The 19,955-nt window shown below is 35.7% G+C and overlaps 1 protein-coding gene across 31 annotated transcripts; it reads right to left on the minus strand.

The window, feature by feature from the left end:
• Positions 1-167: 167 nt before the first annotated feature.
• On the minus strand, positions 168-19,678 carry LOC115929525. Of its 31 annotated transcripts, none has more exons than XR_004066552.1 (11): positions 19,601-19,678; positions 16,780-16,887; positions 16,063-16,150; positions 13,773-13,837; positions 6,040-6,327; positions 5,413-5,723; positions 4,788-5,098; positions 4,191-4,465; positions 3,564-3,861; positions 2,941-3,251; positions 168-2,624 (listed from the first exon to the last, which is right to left on the minus strand). XR_004066552.1 is itself a non-coding variant. In XM_030998678.1 (7 exons), exons 5-7 carry the CDS (start codon positions 5,656-5,658, stop codon positions 4,410-4,412), a joined length of 600 nt encoding a protein of 199 aa, XP_030854538.1. In that variant the 5' UTR covers positions 5,659-5,723; positions 6,040-6,327; positions 13,773-13,837; positions 16,063-16,150; positions 16,780-17,035; the 3' UTR covers positions 3,943-4,409. The 31 variants fall into 31 exon arrangements, 2 of the variants coding, with proteins under 2 accessions (XP_030854538.1, XP_030854601.1); XR_004066614.1 differs by lacking the exon at positions 19,601-19,678 and adding an exon at positions 15,438-15,515 and having other exon boundaries at positions 16,780-17,035; XR_004066622.1 differs by lacking the exon at positions 19,601-19,678 and adding an exon at positions 15,438-15,515 and having other exon boundaries at positions 13,751-13,837; positions 16,780-17,035.
• Between the last annotated feature and the right edge of the window lie 277 nt (positions 19,679-19,955).

Below are 19,955 nucleotides of genomic sequence, written 5' to 3' on the forward strand. Positions count from 1 at the left end.
CTCTCACCCTCTCCCTATTCCGCCTCTGACTCTCGTTCTCCCTCTATTATGTCTTCCAGTGTTCCCCAATCTTCTTTAACTTTTTCTTCTAACCTTTGTATTCTTGTTTCACCCCTACCATGTACTATAGAGAGAAACATGAAATAAAGTCTATTAGTAAACAGGTCTATTCATTGTTAAATTCATGTTCAAAGCACTAAACAAAGCTTATCAAACCAAAGTCAAAGCTAAATTGCATAGACCTATCTACATGCATGTAAATGACATTCTGCACCAAACTTAACATCACGCTATTTCCTTGGCGATCTAAAAAAGAACCGCAATGCAATATTACAAATGGTAATCACCTATCATCTTCAAACACATTTTAAAAGAAATAAATTTTAAAAACAGCATATCCAATTAAATTTGATATACCAAAATAAAAGCACATACTGAAAAGAGCAGCATTGTACAAATCTCTAAAAAGGGCATTTTAACATGTATATATATTCAACAGAAATGGAATACATATATAAAACAGGTACATAAACAAGATACCTACTGATTATATGAAAGGCCCCCTACATAGCAAGTGAGATATAAGTTCAGATAAACACAATAAAAATAAAACTAAAAAACAATGTACATTATGGATAATCCCTAACAGCCCTATATACCTCTTTGTTACAGCAAGCAAGACACTGCTATGTATAGTGAATGCAGTAGATATTGACAGTTGATCGTAAGGTACCACTATATATGGGGTAAATGTTGCAAATAAACTGACATTATAATCATAATCCAATATTGACTATTCACAAAACAAACTGGATATGTGACCTCTAATGACATAAAATTGTAGTGTACAAACATGTGCCATTGAACCCCAATCTTCTTTAACTTTTCCTTCTAACCTTTGTATTCTTGTTTCACCCCCTACCATGTACTATAGAGAGAAACATAAAATGAAGTACATTAGTAAACAGGTCTATTCATTGTTAACCAAAGTCAAAGCTAAATTGCATAGACCTATCTACATGCATGTAAATGACATTCTGCACCAAACTTAACATCACGCTATTTCCTTGGCGATCTAAAAAAGAACCGCAATGCAATGTTACAAATGGTAATCACCTATCATCTTCGAACACATTTTAAAAGAAATAAATTTTAAAAACAGCATATCCAATTAAATTTGATATACCAAAATAAAAGCACATACTGAAAAGAGCAGCATTGTACAAATCTCTGAAAAGGGCATTTTAACATGTATATATATTCAACAGAAATGGAATACATATATAAAACAGGTACATAAACAACATAAGTTCAGATAAACACAATAACAATAAAAACTAAAAAACAATGTACATTATGGATAATCCCTAACAGCCCTATATACCTCTTTGTTACAGCAAGCAAGACACTGCTATGTATAGTGAATGCAGTAGATATTGACAGTTGATCGTAAGATACCACTATATATGGGGTAAATGTTGCAAATAAACTGACATTATAATCATAATCCAATATTGACTATTCACGAAACAAACTGGATATGTGACCTCTAATGACATAAAATTGTAGTGTACAAACATGTGCCATTGAAAATCATAATCGTGTAATATATGACAATATAACAAATTACAGTGAATTGTCTTTCGCTGTACTACTAAGATCTGTTATCCTGATGTTAAAAAGAAGACAAACAGTAACTGTTATCAATGATATCCATCAGATTCTGTTTCATATATCAGCAACATCAACCAATATAAGAATTACGGTAATGCCAAGATAAGAAGAGTGACATGCATGTATAACTTCTTTTCCCCAAGGAGCATGCATAAGATCTATCTTTACAATATATCACTCAAAACACTGTGTGAATACAAGGATTTACAAACTTACAGAAAAATAAACGTGTTAAATCCCAAAATCTTGCAATGTATGTGCAAAGTTAAAACACAAATGTAATAAAATACATCATAAATGGCGCTTTGTTTCTGCATCCCCCTCTCTCTCTACTATTCACCCTCTCTCTTCCTCTGTCTCAAATAAGATACAACTATAAAGGAATGAGAGCGTAAAAGGAATTGAACAATCAGAAACAAAAACTATCATATAAAAATACATGTAGTTACATGGAAGTGCACACAAAATCCCAAAATATCTTGTGTGGAACAAAGGTATATGTTTACATTGTCATACCAGTAAAAATAAGACTAAAATCACACAGAAACATGGTATCAGAAAATAAATGTAAGAATCAGAGGTGGAAAAATGGACATGAACACACGTTAGTATGAATAAAGAAAAAAAAAGTATGCTGAGCCATACAGAGTGGCATTCAAAATGTCTTGGTCGAGATCGAGGCTACTTGTGCCACAATGCTCTTATGACAGAGCCGTAACCACTCCCCAAGGCCTAGTCTTCGTTGAACCAGGTATCACCGGAGGGCTGAAGTCCTGGGGTGATGTTACCGCTGTGTGTTGGACGATGAGGACAGCCTTCTGACTCGAGGGCGGTAGTTTGTTTGAACTGGTGAGCAAAGGGATATGGTGGTGCACGGTCATTGGTGACTAGGGTTGTAGATAGAAGTGAGCTTTGCAACGTTGCGCTTTGCAGTCATCTGAAGAAGTTATCTGAAGAAGTGAAGTTTAAAAAAATCATTTGAAGATTAGGAATATGAACAGTACTCAATTTTTCTTTCTTAAAAGTGTTAACCTTATTAATGAACGCATTTGACATTAAAAGTGTTCTGTCTATGCAACCCCAATGTAACATTTTCAAAGCAAAAAGATATGTCATAGAATTGCCAATTTACTCCAGGTGTGCCAATTTTGTGGGAATCAACAGTGTAGTGGCCGAGGTCAACCATCTATCCGGAGGAGCTTGAAATAACTCTGTACAGTAGGGTTAGGCTTTTTCAAACATTTTAGTTTGGCAATCTTTCCTTACCCTGTGAAGGTCCTGATACATTACATGTATATGCTGGTGTTCCATACTTCTGCCACAATGCTGTTTTGGTGACAGAGCCGTAAACACTCCCCAAGGCCTAGTCTTCGCTGAACCAGGTATCACCGGAGGGCTGAAGTCCTGGGGTGATGTTACCGCTGTGTGTTGGACGATGAGGACAGCCTTCTGACTCGAGGGCGGTAGTTTGTTTCAACTGGTGAGCAAAGGGATATGGTGGTGCACTGTCATTGGTGACTAGGGTTGTAGAAATGAGCTTTGCAACGTTGCGCTTTGCAGTCATCTGAAGAAGTTATCTGAAGTGAAATAAAAAAAATCATTTGAAGATTAGGAATATAAACAGTACTAAATGTTTCTTTTTTGAAAGTGTTAACATTACTAATGAACGCATTTGACATAAAAAGTATTCTGTCTATGCAACCCCAATGTAACATTTTCAAAGCAAAAAGATATGTCATAGAATTGCCAATTTACTCCAGGTGTGCCAATTTTGTGGGAATCACTAGTGTAGTGTCCGAGGTCAGCCATCTATCAGGAGGAGCTTGAAATAACTCTGTACAGTAGGGTTAGGCTTTTTCAAACATTTTAGTTTGGCAATCTTTCCTTACCCTGTGAAGGTCCCGATACATTACATGTATATGCTGGTGTTCCATACTTCTGCCACAATGCTGTTTTGGTGACAGAGCCGTAAACACTCCCCAAGGCATAGTCTTCGCTGAACCAGGTATCACCGGAGGGCTGAAGTCCTGGGGTGATGTTACCGCTGTGTGTTGGACGATGAGGACAGCCTTCTAAATCGAGGGCGGTAGTTTGTTTGAACTGGTGAGCAAAGGGGTATGGTGGTGCACGGTCATTGGTGACTAGGGTTGTAGAAGTGAGCTTTGCAACATTGCGCTTTGCAGTCATCTGAAGAAGTTATCTCAAGAAGTGAAATTTAAAAAAATCATTTGAAGATTAGGAATATGAACATTACTCAATTTTTCTTTCTTAAAAGTGTTAACCTTATTAATGAACGCATTTGACATAAAAAGTGTTCTGTCTATGCAACCCCAATGTAACATTTTCAAAGCAAAAAGATATGTCATAGAATTGCCAATTTACTCCAGGTGTGCCAATTTTGTGGGAATCAACAGTGTAGTGGCCGAGGTCAACCATCTATCCGGAGGAGCTTGAAATAACTCAGTACAGTAGGGTTAGGCTTTTTCAAACATTTTAGTTTGGCAATCTTTCCTTACCCTGTATATGCTGGTGTTCCTTACTTCTGCCATAATGCTGTTATGATGACAGAGCCGTAAACACTCCCCAAGGCCTAGTCTTTGCTGAACCAGGTATCACCGGAGGGCTGAAGTCCTTGGGTGATGTTACCGCTGTGTGTTGGATGATGAGGACAGCCTTCTGACTCGAGGGCGGTAGTTTGTTTGAACTGGTGAACAAAGGGATATGGTGGTGCACTGTCATTGGTGACTAGGGTTGTAGAAATGAGCTTTGCAATGTTGCGCTTTGCAGTCATCTGAAGAAGTTATATGAAGTGAAATAAAAAAAATCATTTGAAGATTAGGAATATGAACAGTACTGAATTTTTCTTTTTTAAAAGTGTTCACCTTCTTAATAAACGCATTTGACATAAAAAGTATTCTGTCTATGCAACCCTAATGTAACATTTTCAAAGCAAAAAGATATGTCATAGAATTGTCAATTTACTCCAGGTGTGCCAATTTTGTGGGAATCAATAGTGTAGTGGCCGAGGTCAGCCATCTATCAGGAGGAGCTTGAAATAACTCTGTACAGTAGGGTTAGGCTTTTTCAAACATTTTAGTTTAATCTTTCCTTACCCTGTGAAGGTCCTGATACATTACATGTATATGCTGGTGTTCCATACTTCTGCCACAATGCTGTTTTGGTGACAGAGCCGTAAACACTCCCCAAGGCATAGTCTTCGCTGAACCAGGTATCACCGGAGGGCTGAAGTCCTGGGGTGATGTTACCGCTGTGTGTTGGACGATGAGGACAGCCTTCTGACTCGAGGGCGGTAGTTTGTTTGAACTGGTGAGCAAAGGGGTATGGTGGTGCACTGTCATTGGTGACTAGGGTTGTAGAAATGAGCTTTGCAACGTTGCGCTTTGCAGTCATCTGAAGAAGTTATCTCAAGAAGTGAAATAAAAAAAATCATTTGAAGATTAGGAATATAAACAGTACTAAATGTTTCTTTTTTGAAAGTGTTCACATTATTAATGAACGCATTTGACATAAAAAGTATTCTGTCTATGCAACCCCAATGTAACATTTCAAAGCAAAAAGATATGTCATAGAATTGCCAATTTACTCCAGGTGTGCCAATTTTGTGGGAATCACTAGTGTAGTGGCCGTGGTCAGCCATCTATCAGGAGGAGCTTGAAATAACTCTGTACAGTAGGGTTAGGCTTTTTCAAACATTTTAGTTTGGCAATCTTTCCTTACCCTGTAAAGGTCCCGATACATTACATGTATATGCTGGTGTTCCATACTTCTGCCACAATGCTGTTTTGGTGACAAAGCCGTAAACACTCCCCAAGGCCTAGTCTTCGCTGAACCAGGTATCACCGGAGGGCTGAAGTCCTGGGGTGATGTTACCGCTGTGTGTTGGACGATGAGGACAGCCTTCTGACTCGAGGGCGGTAGTTTGTTTGAACTGGTGAGCAAAGGGGTATGGTGGTGCACGGTCATTGGTGACTAGGGTTGTAGAAGTGAGCTTTGCAATGTTGCGCTTTGCAGTCATCTGAAGAAGTTATCTCAAGAAGTGAAATTAAAAAAAATCATTTGAAGATTAGGAATATGAACAGTACTCAATTTTTCTTTCTTAAAAGTGTTAACCTTATTAATGAACGCATTTGACATAAAAAGTGTTCTGTCTATGCAACCCCAATGTAACATTTTCAAAGCAAAAAGATATGTCATAGAATTGCCAATTTACTCCAGGTGTGCCAATTTTGTGGGAATCAACAGTGTAGTGGCCGAGGTCAACCATCTATCCGGAGGAGCTTGAAATAACTCAGTACAGTAGGGTTAGGCTTTTTCAAACATTTTAGTTTGGCAATCTTTCCTTACCCTGTATATGCTGGTGTTCCATACTTCTGCCACAATGCTGTTATGATGACAGAGCCGTAAACACTCCCCAAGGCCTAGTCTTTGCTGAACCAGGTATCACCGGAGGGCTGAAGTCCTTGGGTGATGTTACCGCTGTGTGTTGGATGATGAGGACAGCCTTCTGACTCGAGGGCGGTAGTTTGTTTCAACTGGTGAGCAAAGGGATATGGTGGTGCACTGTCATTGATGACTAGGGTTGTAGAAATGAGCTTTGCAACGTTGCGCTTTGCAGTCATCTGAAGCAGTTATCTGAAGTGAAATAAAAAAAATCATTTGAAGATTAGGAATATGAACAGCACTGAATTTTCTTTTTTAAAAGTGTTAACCTTATTAATGAACGCATTTGACATAAAAAGTATTCTGTCTATGCAACCCCAATGTAACATTTTCAAAGCAAAAAGATATGTCATAGAATTGCCAAATTACTCCAGGTGTAAAGGGCCTCCTTCTTTTTTTTCAAAAAAAACAGGACGCTAAACATGTTTTATTTTTTATTTGGCCTTACAATAAATATCAAAATGCAATCTTAACAGCTTCATGGTAACTATAATATGTAGGGATGACCTCTGTTTCCAATAAATCTAGTCCCTTGCTGTACACATGATCTATCAATGTCCCCTTCTCAGTAGTACCATTAACAACATGCTGTTTGTAACCTTTATTACACATCAGCTTGTTTACCTGTGAAGAACCTTTAAACAAATCCTCATTAAAATCTCCCATCACAATACACCTAATGCTTCTTTTGTGTAATGCATCTAGCAAATTGTCTAATGATTCACAGAATGATTTGATACTATATGATGGAGGTCGATAAACAACTGAAATCACAACAGAAACTGGTTTGGTGACAAGAATTGCAATAAACTCTAAGTTGTCGACAGATATGTCTAATCTACTTGAATATGTATTCTTGATATACATTGCAACACCTCCGTGCGATTGTTCTTTGAGTACATTTCCAACTCCAGAATTACAGTATGAAAGATGTCGTGGCTGATGATAAAATCGAAAGTTATCTAAAATAACGTCACAGAGATCATCATCATTAATCCATGTTTCGGTCAAGCAAATACAATCTACATTCACAAATTGGCACTGGGATTTGAAATCGATAAAATGCTGTTTTAATCCTTGTACATTTTGCATTACCAAAGAAAAGTTATAATCGTGAATATCTTCAGAAGTTTCATTCTCGATAAACGGCTTCATAATCTCAATGCGTTCTTTAATTTCTGGATTACAATATATACGTTTAGGATCGAAATGTTCTATCACAAGTCCAGATAACGAAGTAACGCGACTAAGCCCAACATATGCCTGTCCAGATTGAAATACATTTTTTAATGATACAACAGCTTTGTCTAATGTCGAACCTTGTACTTTATGAATTGTGCAAGCATAAGCAAGCTTAAGTGGAAATTGTTTTCTCACATATTTCTTACCAATGGATTCTTGAGACATTTCGATTGAATGAATACCAATATCGGCCTTCTCAAAATTAACTTTGATGCAAACTGGATTCAAATTTGTATGATCCGTTATTATTTCTGTTACATTTCCGAAACATCCATTTGTCAGGCCTTTACTAACATCAATGTTTTTGAGCAGCATCACTCTAGCATTAACTGCAATCCACAGATAAGGAGGCAACTGGGTTTTCTTCTTTGTATAAGGTTTTTCCCGTATTTGATTTCCTTTTTTAACATCTTTGTCCATGTCTTGTGCTTTTACGCATATCACATCTCCACATTTTGTATGCAATAATTTCTTGTTCCAAGCATCTACTTCATTGTTACATGCATAGATATGCAGAGCATTTTCACATTCTTCACCAGTCTCGCAGGACTTGAGCATTGCTAGGTCTTCATCACAGAGAATCTCTTCCCCTTGTTTTACACGTAATCTATTTAAGAGAAAAGCGAATTGGGTATCGTCTTTTTGTCTCATAATGTCTTCAAGTTCTACTTTCTTGAAATTAGCATTCCACAATGCACCATTGAGTGTGTCTTTATATAAAGGAGTTCCTAAGACTGGAGGTAACTGATACATGTCTCCCACAGCAATAACTGAAACACCAGCAAAAGCAGTTTGATCTCGTGATTGTTTTATTTGTCGTAGGCGGCCGTGAATGTAAGACATCATCTTTTGATCTACCATTGATACTTCATCTATGATTAAAATTTGCAATTCAGCCAGCTTATTTCGAAGGACACTTATTTTCTCATCACTCAGCGGTTGATACAGTACTTGTGCATTGATTGGAATAGAAAGAATACTATGTATAGTATGGCCATTGATATTGTATGCAGCTACTCCGGTTGGAGCCATTTTCAATACTGAGACATCATCAGGATGTGGCAACATTCGGGCTAGTATACGTGTTGCTTCATAGTAAAGACATTTGATCAAATGACTCTTTCCAGTGCCAGCACCTCCAGTTAGAAACATATGAAACGGTTCGACCGATTTTCCATTTACTCTATCTAAACACCACTGTCGTATTTTGTAAAAAACACTCTGTTGCTTCTCATTCAAAGACCTCATCAAAGAATGTCCATCTTGTTTGGAAATTTTTACCGAACGTAGTTCGATGCTATAGTCATCTTTTTTCGGTTCATTCTTTAAATCTGGGATATCAAGATCTCCATCACAATCTTCGACATCTACATTTTCTTTGGGATGTTCAAGTCGCTCTACTTCCTTTTCCGGACATAAAAGACCCCATGCATCTTCGTGTGGACCAAATTTGTCAAGATGCTCCTGTGCATGATCAATTGCATCGGCGTTCATTTCAAACTTCTTTCGGTTAGTACAGACAATTGACCAGACTTTCTCCAATTCACGTCCACATATTTTCACAGAACCTGTCTCGTAGAACTCTTCATGTGTTTCAAATGTTGGGGGCTTTAATTGTCCATCTTCAAAATATGGCAGAAAGAGTTGCAAAATGCTCAAATAATATTTTTCGGGTGAGATAATGGGTGAGAATCGGGGATATCTTACAACTGCATCTCCCGTACGAGTACGCTTCTGAATATACCCCAGATCGTTATCTAATTTAAAGACATTTTTACTTCTTGTACTTGGCTTTTGGGATGCAGTTAAGATTCTATACTGAGAACAAAACGTTGCAAGACACATATCACTGAATTCTGCGTTTCTAGGTCGAGCTTTGTATCTGTCGAGCTTGCTAGGCATCCAAACATTCTCATCATCATCATTATCGTTATCTGGTCTGCTTTTTATAACGCTTAATGGTAAACTCATTCTGACAGGGTCGGGTCCAACAGGAATGAATTCCACTTTCCTAGAACATTCTTTCAATCTGAGACTGCAAACACGATAGACGCTTTCTTGAGCAGACACTTCACGATTTTGCATGTACACCTGGCCAAGTTTTTTCATGCTTTCCTTTGCGTTTTCATTTCCCTCTTTCATTTCTGATAGTGTATGACTCAATAGCATTCCGATTTCTCGTTCAGCTTTTGACATGTAGGATACAATATAAGCCACGCATGCAAATACATTTGTTACAAACTGCAAATCCATGTTGGCATTCCAGCTTCTTAGTAGACTTGGATTAAACTGATTTACCCATACATCTTGTATTTCTCTTTTGATGATTATACTTTGTTGTGATGCTAATTCATTATGTGCATTCTCAAATTGATTTTGTGTAATGCCAAGCTTTTCAAAGAGATGGTTTACACTGTTGTACTCGATTCCATTGGATAATGCATCTTTAACTGACTTCAACAATTTCTCTGCATCATCTTTAATCTTTTTAGAAGCTTTAATTTGATCATTGTCCTTTCCCTTATTTTGCACTTTCCCACAATCTTTAGCTGGAATCTCTTCAACAGGTGTTACAATGAATGTTTTTTCAGATGGTGGTCTTGGGAAATTAAATCTACACGCTTTTCCCGTTTTTGTGCAAGATTTAGAATGTTTCTTACTGTGTTGTTGGACCTTGCTCACTATTTCATGTAGTTCTTGATCTTCCTTTTCATCCGGTTTCTGGCAAGAAATGTATTTATCTACGAATTGTACGACATCATCATCTTTATCGATACCCAACTGTGGAGCATTTTGAACCCAGAACAAGGCATGAATGTGAGGGGAACCACGGGCTTGATACTCTACTCTCCAAAATGAATCAACTACTTTACCAATCGGTGCAGCGGGAGATAAAATAACTCTCTTCATAAAAGTGTGAAATCTTTTATCAAACATTCTGGCAACTGTTACTGGATTTGATCTTAAAAGATTACATTTTTCTGTATAGTCTAATTCACTCGATTCCCTGGTGTCTCCTTTTTGTCTAAGCAATGTATTCATTAATTCTGGCCATCTCATATCGGCAGATGAGAAAGAAGCAAACCATGTCGGCTTTCCAAGCTGTCGTACCATTGCGAGAACATCTTTTTGTGTCTTTTGCCAGAATGGAGGTGTTCCACGAATTTGCTTTAAAAATTTATAGCCCTTGTCTGATTTTAGTATTTTTTTAAACTTTCTCTGCATCTTTCAAATCTGAGGCAGTTATTGAAGACGAATCATCTTTTTTGTTTGGACTTTGCCTTAAAGCGATAGAAACTTGTGATATAACCTGTTGAATTTCATAAATATATTGTGCATAAAAGATGTAATCTGTATTCTGAGCAAATCTGTTGTCCACGTGCATCAGTCGGTTATGGAGATAACGTCCTAATGTTATTTTTTCATCTCTTCTATCATGGAATGTTGGTTGACCTTTAGGAAATAATACTGGGAAACATTTGGCCTCATTGCTTTCATCTTGTAGAATTGATACAGGGCTTCTTCCTTCACAAGGAGCACAACATATTATGTCTTCAAAATACTGATCTAATATTTCCTGTCCAATATCTACTGGCTGGAGACACGAGTCTAACTGAATACCGCGTAATCGTTCTTCCATATCGTCTTCAGTGTCCTTGTCATTTATTTTTTTGTGTAGTTTACTGTTGTCTTGCATGTTTTCATTAGTATTTTTGTCTTTGGACAAAATGTAATCAATTTGTTCTTCCATTTCCTTCCAATATTTTGCTAAACGAGCTTTACCACCGATTTCCACTGCTTCTTCCTTTTCATTATCTTTTTCATTTCGTTCAAGTGAGTTTTCCCATTTATCATTTACTGTAACATCAAAATACCACTTATTATTTGCTTTTAAATACTGCAGAGCATTAAGCAAGTTAGATTTATCTACAAATTTGTACTCATAATAGCTTTTGTACGACAATTTTCGTTTGAGTTTAACACGGATCAATTGATCTTCAGTCTGTGGTCTTGGCAACATATCTACTGTTTCATAAGTGTTTGAAGGCACGCACACGACTGGGCCATGGACTCCATTTTGACCACCTTTAGGCAAGGCCATTAACTTCATGAAAGGAATATTCAATGCAATCAAATGCTGTTCTAAATTGTTCAGATTGGCAAGTTCTTTTGGAACTTCATGTAGTTGTAAATTGTTCATATTTGCTTCTGCAGGTACTTTTCCAGCTTGCAATTTTCTATGACAGGTGAAGCATATCCATAGTGACGATCTGGCTGACTGGCCTATTAAACATTTTGACCGGCATTCTGAATTGCAAACATGCAAATATTCTTCACTTATGCATGTCTGAATTTTATAATTACTCTTTTTACATTTCAATACTTGGTTCTCAAAGAGAAGTTTTAAGCATACACAGCACACATATTCTGGGCCATGAGAAATTATCTTTCTAAATTCTTCAAGTACAATATCAAACTCGGACAATTTTACCGTTCGAAGTACAGACCTTTTTCGATTTTGTTTTATTACATTTTGCCTATATTTTTCAATTCTTTTATATTTCATTTTTAAGCTCATCAATTTCTTTTCCTTAAATTCGTTGCCTTTATATCTAATTTTGGACAATGTTTTCATATTTGCCTTTTTTGTATGTTTAAATTGCTGATCGTTGCAATATAATTTTTTCATTTGTTTTTTCATGATATCTTGTTGTTTTTCCTTAAAATTTTCATCGTTGCGATATAATTCCTTTATTCGTTTTTTCATGATATCTTGTTGTTTTTTCTTAAAATTTTCATCGTTGCGATATAATTCCTTTATTCGTTTTTTCATGATATCTTGTTGTTTTTTCTTAAAATTTTCATCGTTGCGATATAATTCCTTTATTCGTTTTTTCATGATATCTTGTTGTTTTTTCTTAAAATGTTTGTTGTTCAAATATTTACTTCTAATTTGCTTTTATGCATTCGTTTAAATAGTTCATCATGCTGGTATTTACTTCTTACTCTACTCTTGTGCATTCGTTTAAATAGTTCATCATGCTGGTATTTACTTCTTATTCTACTCTTGTGCATTCGTTTAAATAGTTCATCATGCTGGTATTTACTTCTTATTCTACTCTTGTGCATTCGTTTAAATAGTTCATCGTTCCAATATCTATTTTTCATTTTAATCCTCATAGCTGTTTTAACATTTTCTTTGAATCCTTCATTTCTCAAATATTTTTGTTTATTTCCATACAAAATTTTCTTTTATAACGTGAATCAAAATGATATTTGGTTTTCATCATATTTAGCTGTATGTTCCTGAAATTTGAATCCTCTTCATACATTTCTTTTTGCCTTTTTTTTACTTCATTTATTTTTTCTATTTTGTAGGTTAAATCATTTTGATATTTATTTTTTCATTTTAATTTTTTTCATTTGCGCATTGTGAATACACTTTTCCTTTTTCTTAATGATTTCATCTTTGGCCAGGGCTCGTTTTTCTCTCATTTGCTGTCTCATGCGCTTCCTTTTTTGATTAGAACTTTGTCTATTTTTACGTTTTTTCTTTCCATGGTCTACATTTCTAACATGAACTTCTCCAATTACTATTAATTCATCATGACTATCAGCACATTCGCTTGCATCAATTCTTAAGCTGTCGTTCTCATTCATTTTTAGCAATTTGGTTTTTCGAATTCCTTGCCAAGGTCGACATCAACGTTTGCATCGCTTTCGAGGTTACTCCATTTCGTTTTCTGCTTAAGATAGAGTTGGAATTCTGAACTTTGTTCACTAAATTTAATCTATCAGAGTCATTCCCGGATTTAGTACAATTTTTGGAATCTCCTTTTTGTTCATTTTCATATTCTGTATTTATAGAGTCATTTCCGTTCAGAAGACAACTATTATTTAGCTGGGATTCTTTTAATTTGGTTAAGCCAATTGTCACACTCTTCAGTTTCAATTCCTGACCGTTATAATGTACATCATGAATGATTGTTTCATTTGCTTCTTCAGGGAAGAGAAATACATTTGGGTTATCAATCATCTTTTGTGGGTGCTGACCGTTATAATGTACATCATGAATGATTGTTTCATTTGCTTCTTCAGGGAAGAGAAATACATTTGGGTTATCAATCATCTTTTGTGGGGAAACACTCTCATCCAATATTTGAACTTCATCAAAGCTTTCACAATGTATGGAACATCCAGAGCTTCCAGACTGACTTTCACTGTGCGTATTTGACGAAGGAATTGGATTACAAACAAAATCCTGTAACTGTGGATAGCCTTTCAAGGTTTCATTCTTACCGGAAGTTGCTTTAGCACATACACTAGTTACTTCATATTCGGTGTGCAGGGGCATCCCATTGATTTTGCTAACCTCATGCAATGCTTGTACACACCTTGCCAGCTTTGAGTACGAAGTACAACACTGTGTCCGTTACAACTCAGGAAACCTCGACTGCTTCTGGAATGTGAATCAAATATAAAGAAACCATCTTGACCAGATAATACAATGAAAGTACTTCTAGCAAATGTCACAAAACATGCATCAGAATCAGTACAGAGTTCTTTTTCGAGTGCTTGCTTCAATGTCATCGAAAGAGACTGGGCCAATATCAATTCATCTCCATCTAACAATCCAGTGACTGGTTCACGGCGTACTATGTTAAACAATTCATTGTACGCATCCAAATATTCAAATAGATCAGATATCAATAAGTATTGGTTGTCGAGTGAAGTGGATCGCCGTATGTAACAGTATAATTCATTACCGTTATTCAAAATCCTGTCTAGATCTGTACTTTTCCAATCATTGACATTTTTTACCTTGCTATACAACAGTGCAGAAAGTGAATTGGTAACACACTGCTTTCCACTTAAGTCACCAAATCTTGTATCACCTTGATTGAATGTCCCTTGGGCAACAAGCGTTATTTGTGTATCGACTCTCGTGCATTTGTCTTTGTGATCACTTTTAAGGGTTTCGTCCTTGGTGTTACGTTCGTTGTGAACGACTGATTCAGACTGATTACTTGCACACTGTTCATATGTCATGTCAAAAAGATTTGCAGTACCTTTCCTCTCATCGTGATTTATCGTACCAGTCTCCAACGTGAGCCTACGTTTTTTCCCTTTGGATCAACATGGTTTTGAAATGTTTCAGGAGACTTATCCACTACTTCATCAATTTCTTCCTCTATCTGCGACTTGGATCTACACTTCTTGAACACATGCTTTACTTTAACATCAGCCTGAATTGATGGACATGGCAAAGTTCTCTTTGACGTTCTATCTTCTTTAGTTGTTCTTGTCTGTTCCAATGAATTGAAATTGACAAAATCTACAGATTCAACAACATTAAAATGAACATTTCCTGTGTACAGTATATAAATTCCCTTTCAGATGTTACAATATTTATTCTTCCAGGTTTCTTTGCAGAGAACAATTGCCAACATGGTACTTGGTCATTGTATGAATAAATATCAGTATCGATTAAATTGCTAAAGCGCTAATTCAGTGTCTGTAGCCCACGTTCCGTCTTCCTTTATTCTACGTTTTCAAAACATATTCTCTGACTGTTCTATATTCTTGCCTCAATGTATTACTAAACATGTCCTTGGTTTGCAATAAATGTTTCACAGTGGCATTTCTTAAAATTGCATGATTATGCTCAGTTCCAGAAATTACATAGGAAATTGCACGAAAGAAACAATTGCCATCACCAGTAATTTGTTTACTCTGTAAAGGAACTCCAATAGAGCTATTTCTATCTAACCTTGAATCACAGCCTTTGCCTATATATCTGATATTCAGTTTTGAACAAATGTTCTGTTTGTCATTATTCTGGAGGGGTACAAATTTGAAATCTTTATCAGGTCTATCACGTAATCCAAGATCTGCTACAAATTCAACTTCTGTTTCTGTTTCATCAGTACATGTGTACATATTAGCATCTATTGCCTTTTCAATGTCTTCATCTTTGATATTTGAATCTGAAGAAGATTCTAAAAGATTCCTTGAATGAGCATGATCATTAAATGACATATCAGTATCATTGTCTGTACCATCTTTTACTGTATCAAAGCTTCTATTCTTCAGGTCATTGTCAAACACTGCATCTTCTTGTACACCATCTGAAACATCTGAAAAATCATTTTTCATCATATCATCATTTTCCAATACCGATTCACAGACATTGTCTACTGGTTCATTTATGGGCATATCTTTTGGTCTATCACTAACATTCAAAGGCATATTGCGTTGTGGTAAAACACTTCTATCGAATAAATCACATCCAGGACTTGTGTCTGTATCACTATCAGATTCTAAAAAATTTCTTGCACACGAACGTTTCACTGGTATGTGAACATCACTGCCACTATCATCGTCTGTTTCAATTTCCCTATTTTCATCAAAATTTGATTTCAACAGATTATTCTTTGAATCGTCCTGCACAACTCCATCTGAACCTTTGTTGTCTTTCATATTGCAAATATGCTGGTCTGAGTGTTCATCATTTTTACATGTATTTGGATCAAGGCTTGGTCACTTGCATTCATAGATTTCTTTGTATCCAGCTTCTCATTCTTACTGCTAATTCTATTCCTTCATCTTTGTCAAATCTAATCTCTGATTTATCAGAAGAGTGATTTCCATCAGTGCCTTTTTTCCCGGCTTTGGAAGACTGACCTTTCTTGTTCCTTGCTCGACCTTTCTTGTTCTTTGCTTCTTTTCTCTTGCCACCAGCATGAACTCTGTACATTCGGAAATCCTTGATCTGTTCAAAAAGATTACGAGTGCAGGCATGAATATCAACACATGAATCTGTTCTTGATCGAGATGGCAAATAACCTGCTACGTCAGCCCAAGATCGTGTCTGCATCGTTTCAATTTGCACACAGGTCTCACTGTACAATTTCATTGAACATGGGGATTGCACACTGTATGCATATATAGCCAAAAGAGTTTCTACATAAGACTGCAAACTGACATCTTCTCTTTTCACATTCTTGTTTTCCTTACATACATTTTTCTTTCGGTTTCCATTTTTTTTCTCATGACTTTCATAGAATGTCTTCATTGCTTTGCCAATGTAAGTCACACCTGGTTCCAAGACTACACCATTCACTGATTTTCTTCTGATTTTCCTGTCTGTTTGATGATCATCTATTGATTTGGGATACAATTTTCTTGATTTTAGTTTCTCCACCCATTTCGTCTTCCTTGATTTCACAATTACCCAGTCAGTCATCCTCAAATTTTTCATTTTGCATCTCTTCGTGTTCTATTGGGATGGATTTTCCATAGCCAAAGGATTATGTCTATCAGACTCATTTGTTTTCCTGTCAGTTATATGATGTTGTGTTCCTCTCAATCGATTGTTTTTTTTTCCCCTTTTAACCATACCTCTTCTTTGATCTGCCACATTTTCTTTTGTTGGTCGTACTTGATAGGGTCCTTGATTGGTTCAAATCCAAGTAACAGTGTTCATCATGATCACCAAGAAGTTCGTATCTATTGAAATGAGAAGGGATACATACTTGATCAAACATGCGATGAGCGATGTTGTTATTTCCACACAAAGAACAAATCCAAATCAATCTCCTATCATTCAGTTTGTCTTCACAGGGCAGTTGCATACATGAAACATGAAAATGACTATTGCAAACTCACAAAGTGAACTTATGTCATTTCCGATCTCACTTTCACATATGCAGCATGCATCAAACTCTGAATTCATCAGCGGTGCACAAGTAGACAGTACATCTAAGATTTCATCAACAACTGTCTTGAATTCAGTAGTGTGTCTATCAATCTTCTATCATTTGTGTCATTGATTGTCTCCTTACATGGAAAACCCATACAAGTAACATGATAGGGACCAGTACATGACTTGCAAGTTACAGTAATCTCATCCTCTCCAATTAAATTCTTACAAACACAACATGTATCAGTGTATTCCTCCATCACAAAATATTTCGTACAAAGCTTTGAACTATAAGATTACAACTGCCCTTTTGCTTTTTTGCCAAGACAAGGTTTTCCGTTCCAAATTATCTTATACAGTGTATCTGTATTCAATTATGATGCACAATTGTAATTTGAAGTATCACTGTTGTCAATATCAATTCAAAATCTTTACTGAAATTCAGTGTATATCAAAGCCTGAACTATATACAGACTATTATGTTTTTGTTTCAAGATAAAAAACTCCTTTAGAGGAAGCCTTCTATTCGAGCTGTAATGTCTTGATCACCTCAAATTGCCTTGTAATGGTCTTTGATTTGCTGTTCAAAGTGTTTGCTTTTGGGGGGATTTCTTTATTTTTTAAAGTTAAATGTATGGATTATAGGTCAATGTATGTTGTATTTTGTATAATAGACAATGCAATATCTTGTCAATACTGTATTCCTTCTTGGAATTATTTCCTTTTAACAAAAATGAAAATTAATGCCTAGAAAAAATATATAGCTTTCAACAAAAGATGGCGCTCTTCGGCAATTGTGTTAAATATTAATCTAGAAGGTATTGATCGTGACGGAATTTCTCTTTATTATATTAATTTGCCTTGTGATGGCGCTCTATTAACAACAATCTGTATTAAAACTCTGTGTAAAAAAAGTCCCACTTTATATCCTAATTTAAATATTTTTCTTATCTTTCTAATCGATCAAGCCGATTTTATATTTATAAAACTATATTTATATCCCGATACAATGTTCGTTCTCAACCTCTCTGCAATCGGCTTACTTATAATACTAAGCTATGAACACTACAGGAGCCTATATCCAGACACAAATTTCTTTCTTTATCAATCAACACTTTTATAACAACCCTATATCAATACAAAATAGAAATGTGTTCTTCAAACCGTCGTCTCAGTAAAGACCAAAATAAATTAATACCTCGATGTAACTAAATTTCTGTTTACGATGTGTTTGGAAGTATTGTTTTTGCCTCAAGATGGCGCTCTTTAAAATAAATTTCTGTGTTCTGTTATTTTTATCGTGTAATTCCTCTACTTTCTCTCTGCTAGTACGAAGTGTTCTAGTTTTGCCTTAGTTGGTTAAAGTTATGTTTCTAAATTCAACCTTATATGCTAGAGGTAATATTCACAATTTTACTTTTATCAAATCACTCAATCAACCAACAATCAAAATATCTCTCTCACAATCGATTTCTACCAATTCAATTATTCAATCAATACACTTTTTTTTTCTCTGTACAATTTTCTCCAATATCTTAAACAAGCAATCACCAGTCAACTTTATTTTCTTCACTAAAAATCAACTCAAAAAAGAAATTTTCTTTTATTTATTGTTTATTAACACTCTTGTTGGTCTAAAGTTATGTTTCTATATTCACCTTATATGCTAAAGGTAATATTCACGAATTTCACTTTTATCAAATCACTCAATCAACCAACCAATCAAAAATATCTCTATCTCTCACAATCAATTTCTAACAATTCAGTTATTCAATCAATTCACTTTTTTTTCTCTATACACTAACAATTTTCTCCATATCTTAAACAAGCAATCAACCAGTCAGCTTTATTTCTTTCACTAAAAATCAACTCAAAAAGAAATTCTTCTCTTTATTGTTTATTAACACTCTTGTCAAATCTCGTTTCGTATCTTATTTTCTAGTTTTCACACAATTTCACACAGTTTGAGCAACACAACACAGAAATTGAAGATTCAATTTCAGAAAGACAGAGTAAGATCAAGATTGAGTTTCAGTAAGACAGAGTAAGATAATGAAGATTCAGATTGAGTAGATAGAGTAAGATAATAAAGATTCAGATTGAGTAGATAGAGTAAGATAATGAAGATTCAGATTGAGTAGATAGAGTAAGATAATGAAGATTCAGATTGAGTAGATAGAGTAAGATAATAAAGATTCAGATTGAGTAGACAGAGTAAGATAATGAAGATTCAGATTGAGTAGATAGAGTAAGATAATGAAGATTCAGATTGAGTAGAAAGAGTAAGATAATGAAGATTCAGATTGAGTAGATAGAGTAAGATAATGAAGATTCAGATTGAGTAGATAGAGTAAGATAATAAAGATTCAGATTGAGTAGACAGAGTAAGATAATGAAGATTCAGATTGAGTAGATAGAGTAAGATAATGAAGGATTCAAATGTTCAAGTTCGTAAATTCGTCAATATGTTCAAAATTGTAAAATTTCCTGACTGTCTACCACAACTCTTCTTTGACTCACCAAAGCTTAAGAGTGCTAGGGTTATTGTCGTGAGTTGCCCGCACACAGACAAGTTGCTGTCTACCACAACTCTTCTTTCTTGACTCACCAACCTAGCTAAGAGTGCTAGAGGCTTATTGTCGTGAATTGCCCGCAAACAGACTTTCCCTGACTGTCTACCACAACTCTTCTTTGACTCACCAAAGCTTAAGAGTGCTAGGGTTATTGTCGTGAGTTGCCCGCACACAGACAAGGTGCTGTATACCACAACCTTCTTTGACTCACAAAGCTTAAGAGTGCTAGGGTTATTGCGTGAGTTGCCCGCACACAGACTTTATGATATAATGAAGGTTTGAATGAGTGCTTTTCTCAAAAA

Source organism: Strongylocentrotus purpuratus, unplaced genomic scaffold, assembly GCF_000002235.5.
Source record: "Strongylocentrotus purpuratus isolate Spur 01 unplaced genomic scaffold, Spur_5.0 spur5_contig_724, whole genome shotgun sequence".
Classification (NCBI taxonomy): Eukaryota; Metazoa; Echinodermata; class Echinoidea; order Camarodonta; family Strongylocentrotidae; genus Strongylocentrotus; species Strongylocentrotus purpuratus.

Excerpts from the sequence above, each read along its gene's own strand:
- LOC115929525 (XM_030998678.1), bottom strand. The coding sequence starts at position 5,658 with ATGACCGTGCACCACCATACCCCTTTGCTCACCAGTTCAAACAAACTA. Across the intron at positions 5,086-5,412 it reads TGTATCGGGACCTTTACAGG|ATGACTGCAAAGCGCAACGT; the intron begins GTAAGGAAAGAT and ends TAACTTCTTCAG. Across the intron at positions 4,466-4,787 it reads TGTATCAGGACCTTCACAGG|ATGACTGCAAAGCGCAACAT; the intron begins GTAAGGAAAGAT and ends TAACTTCTTCAG.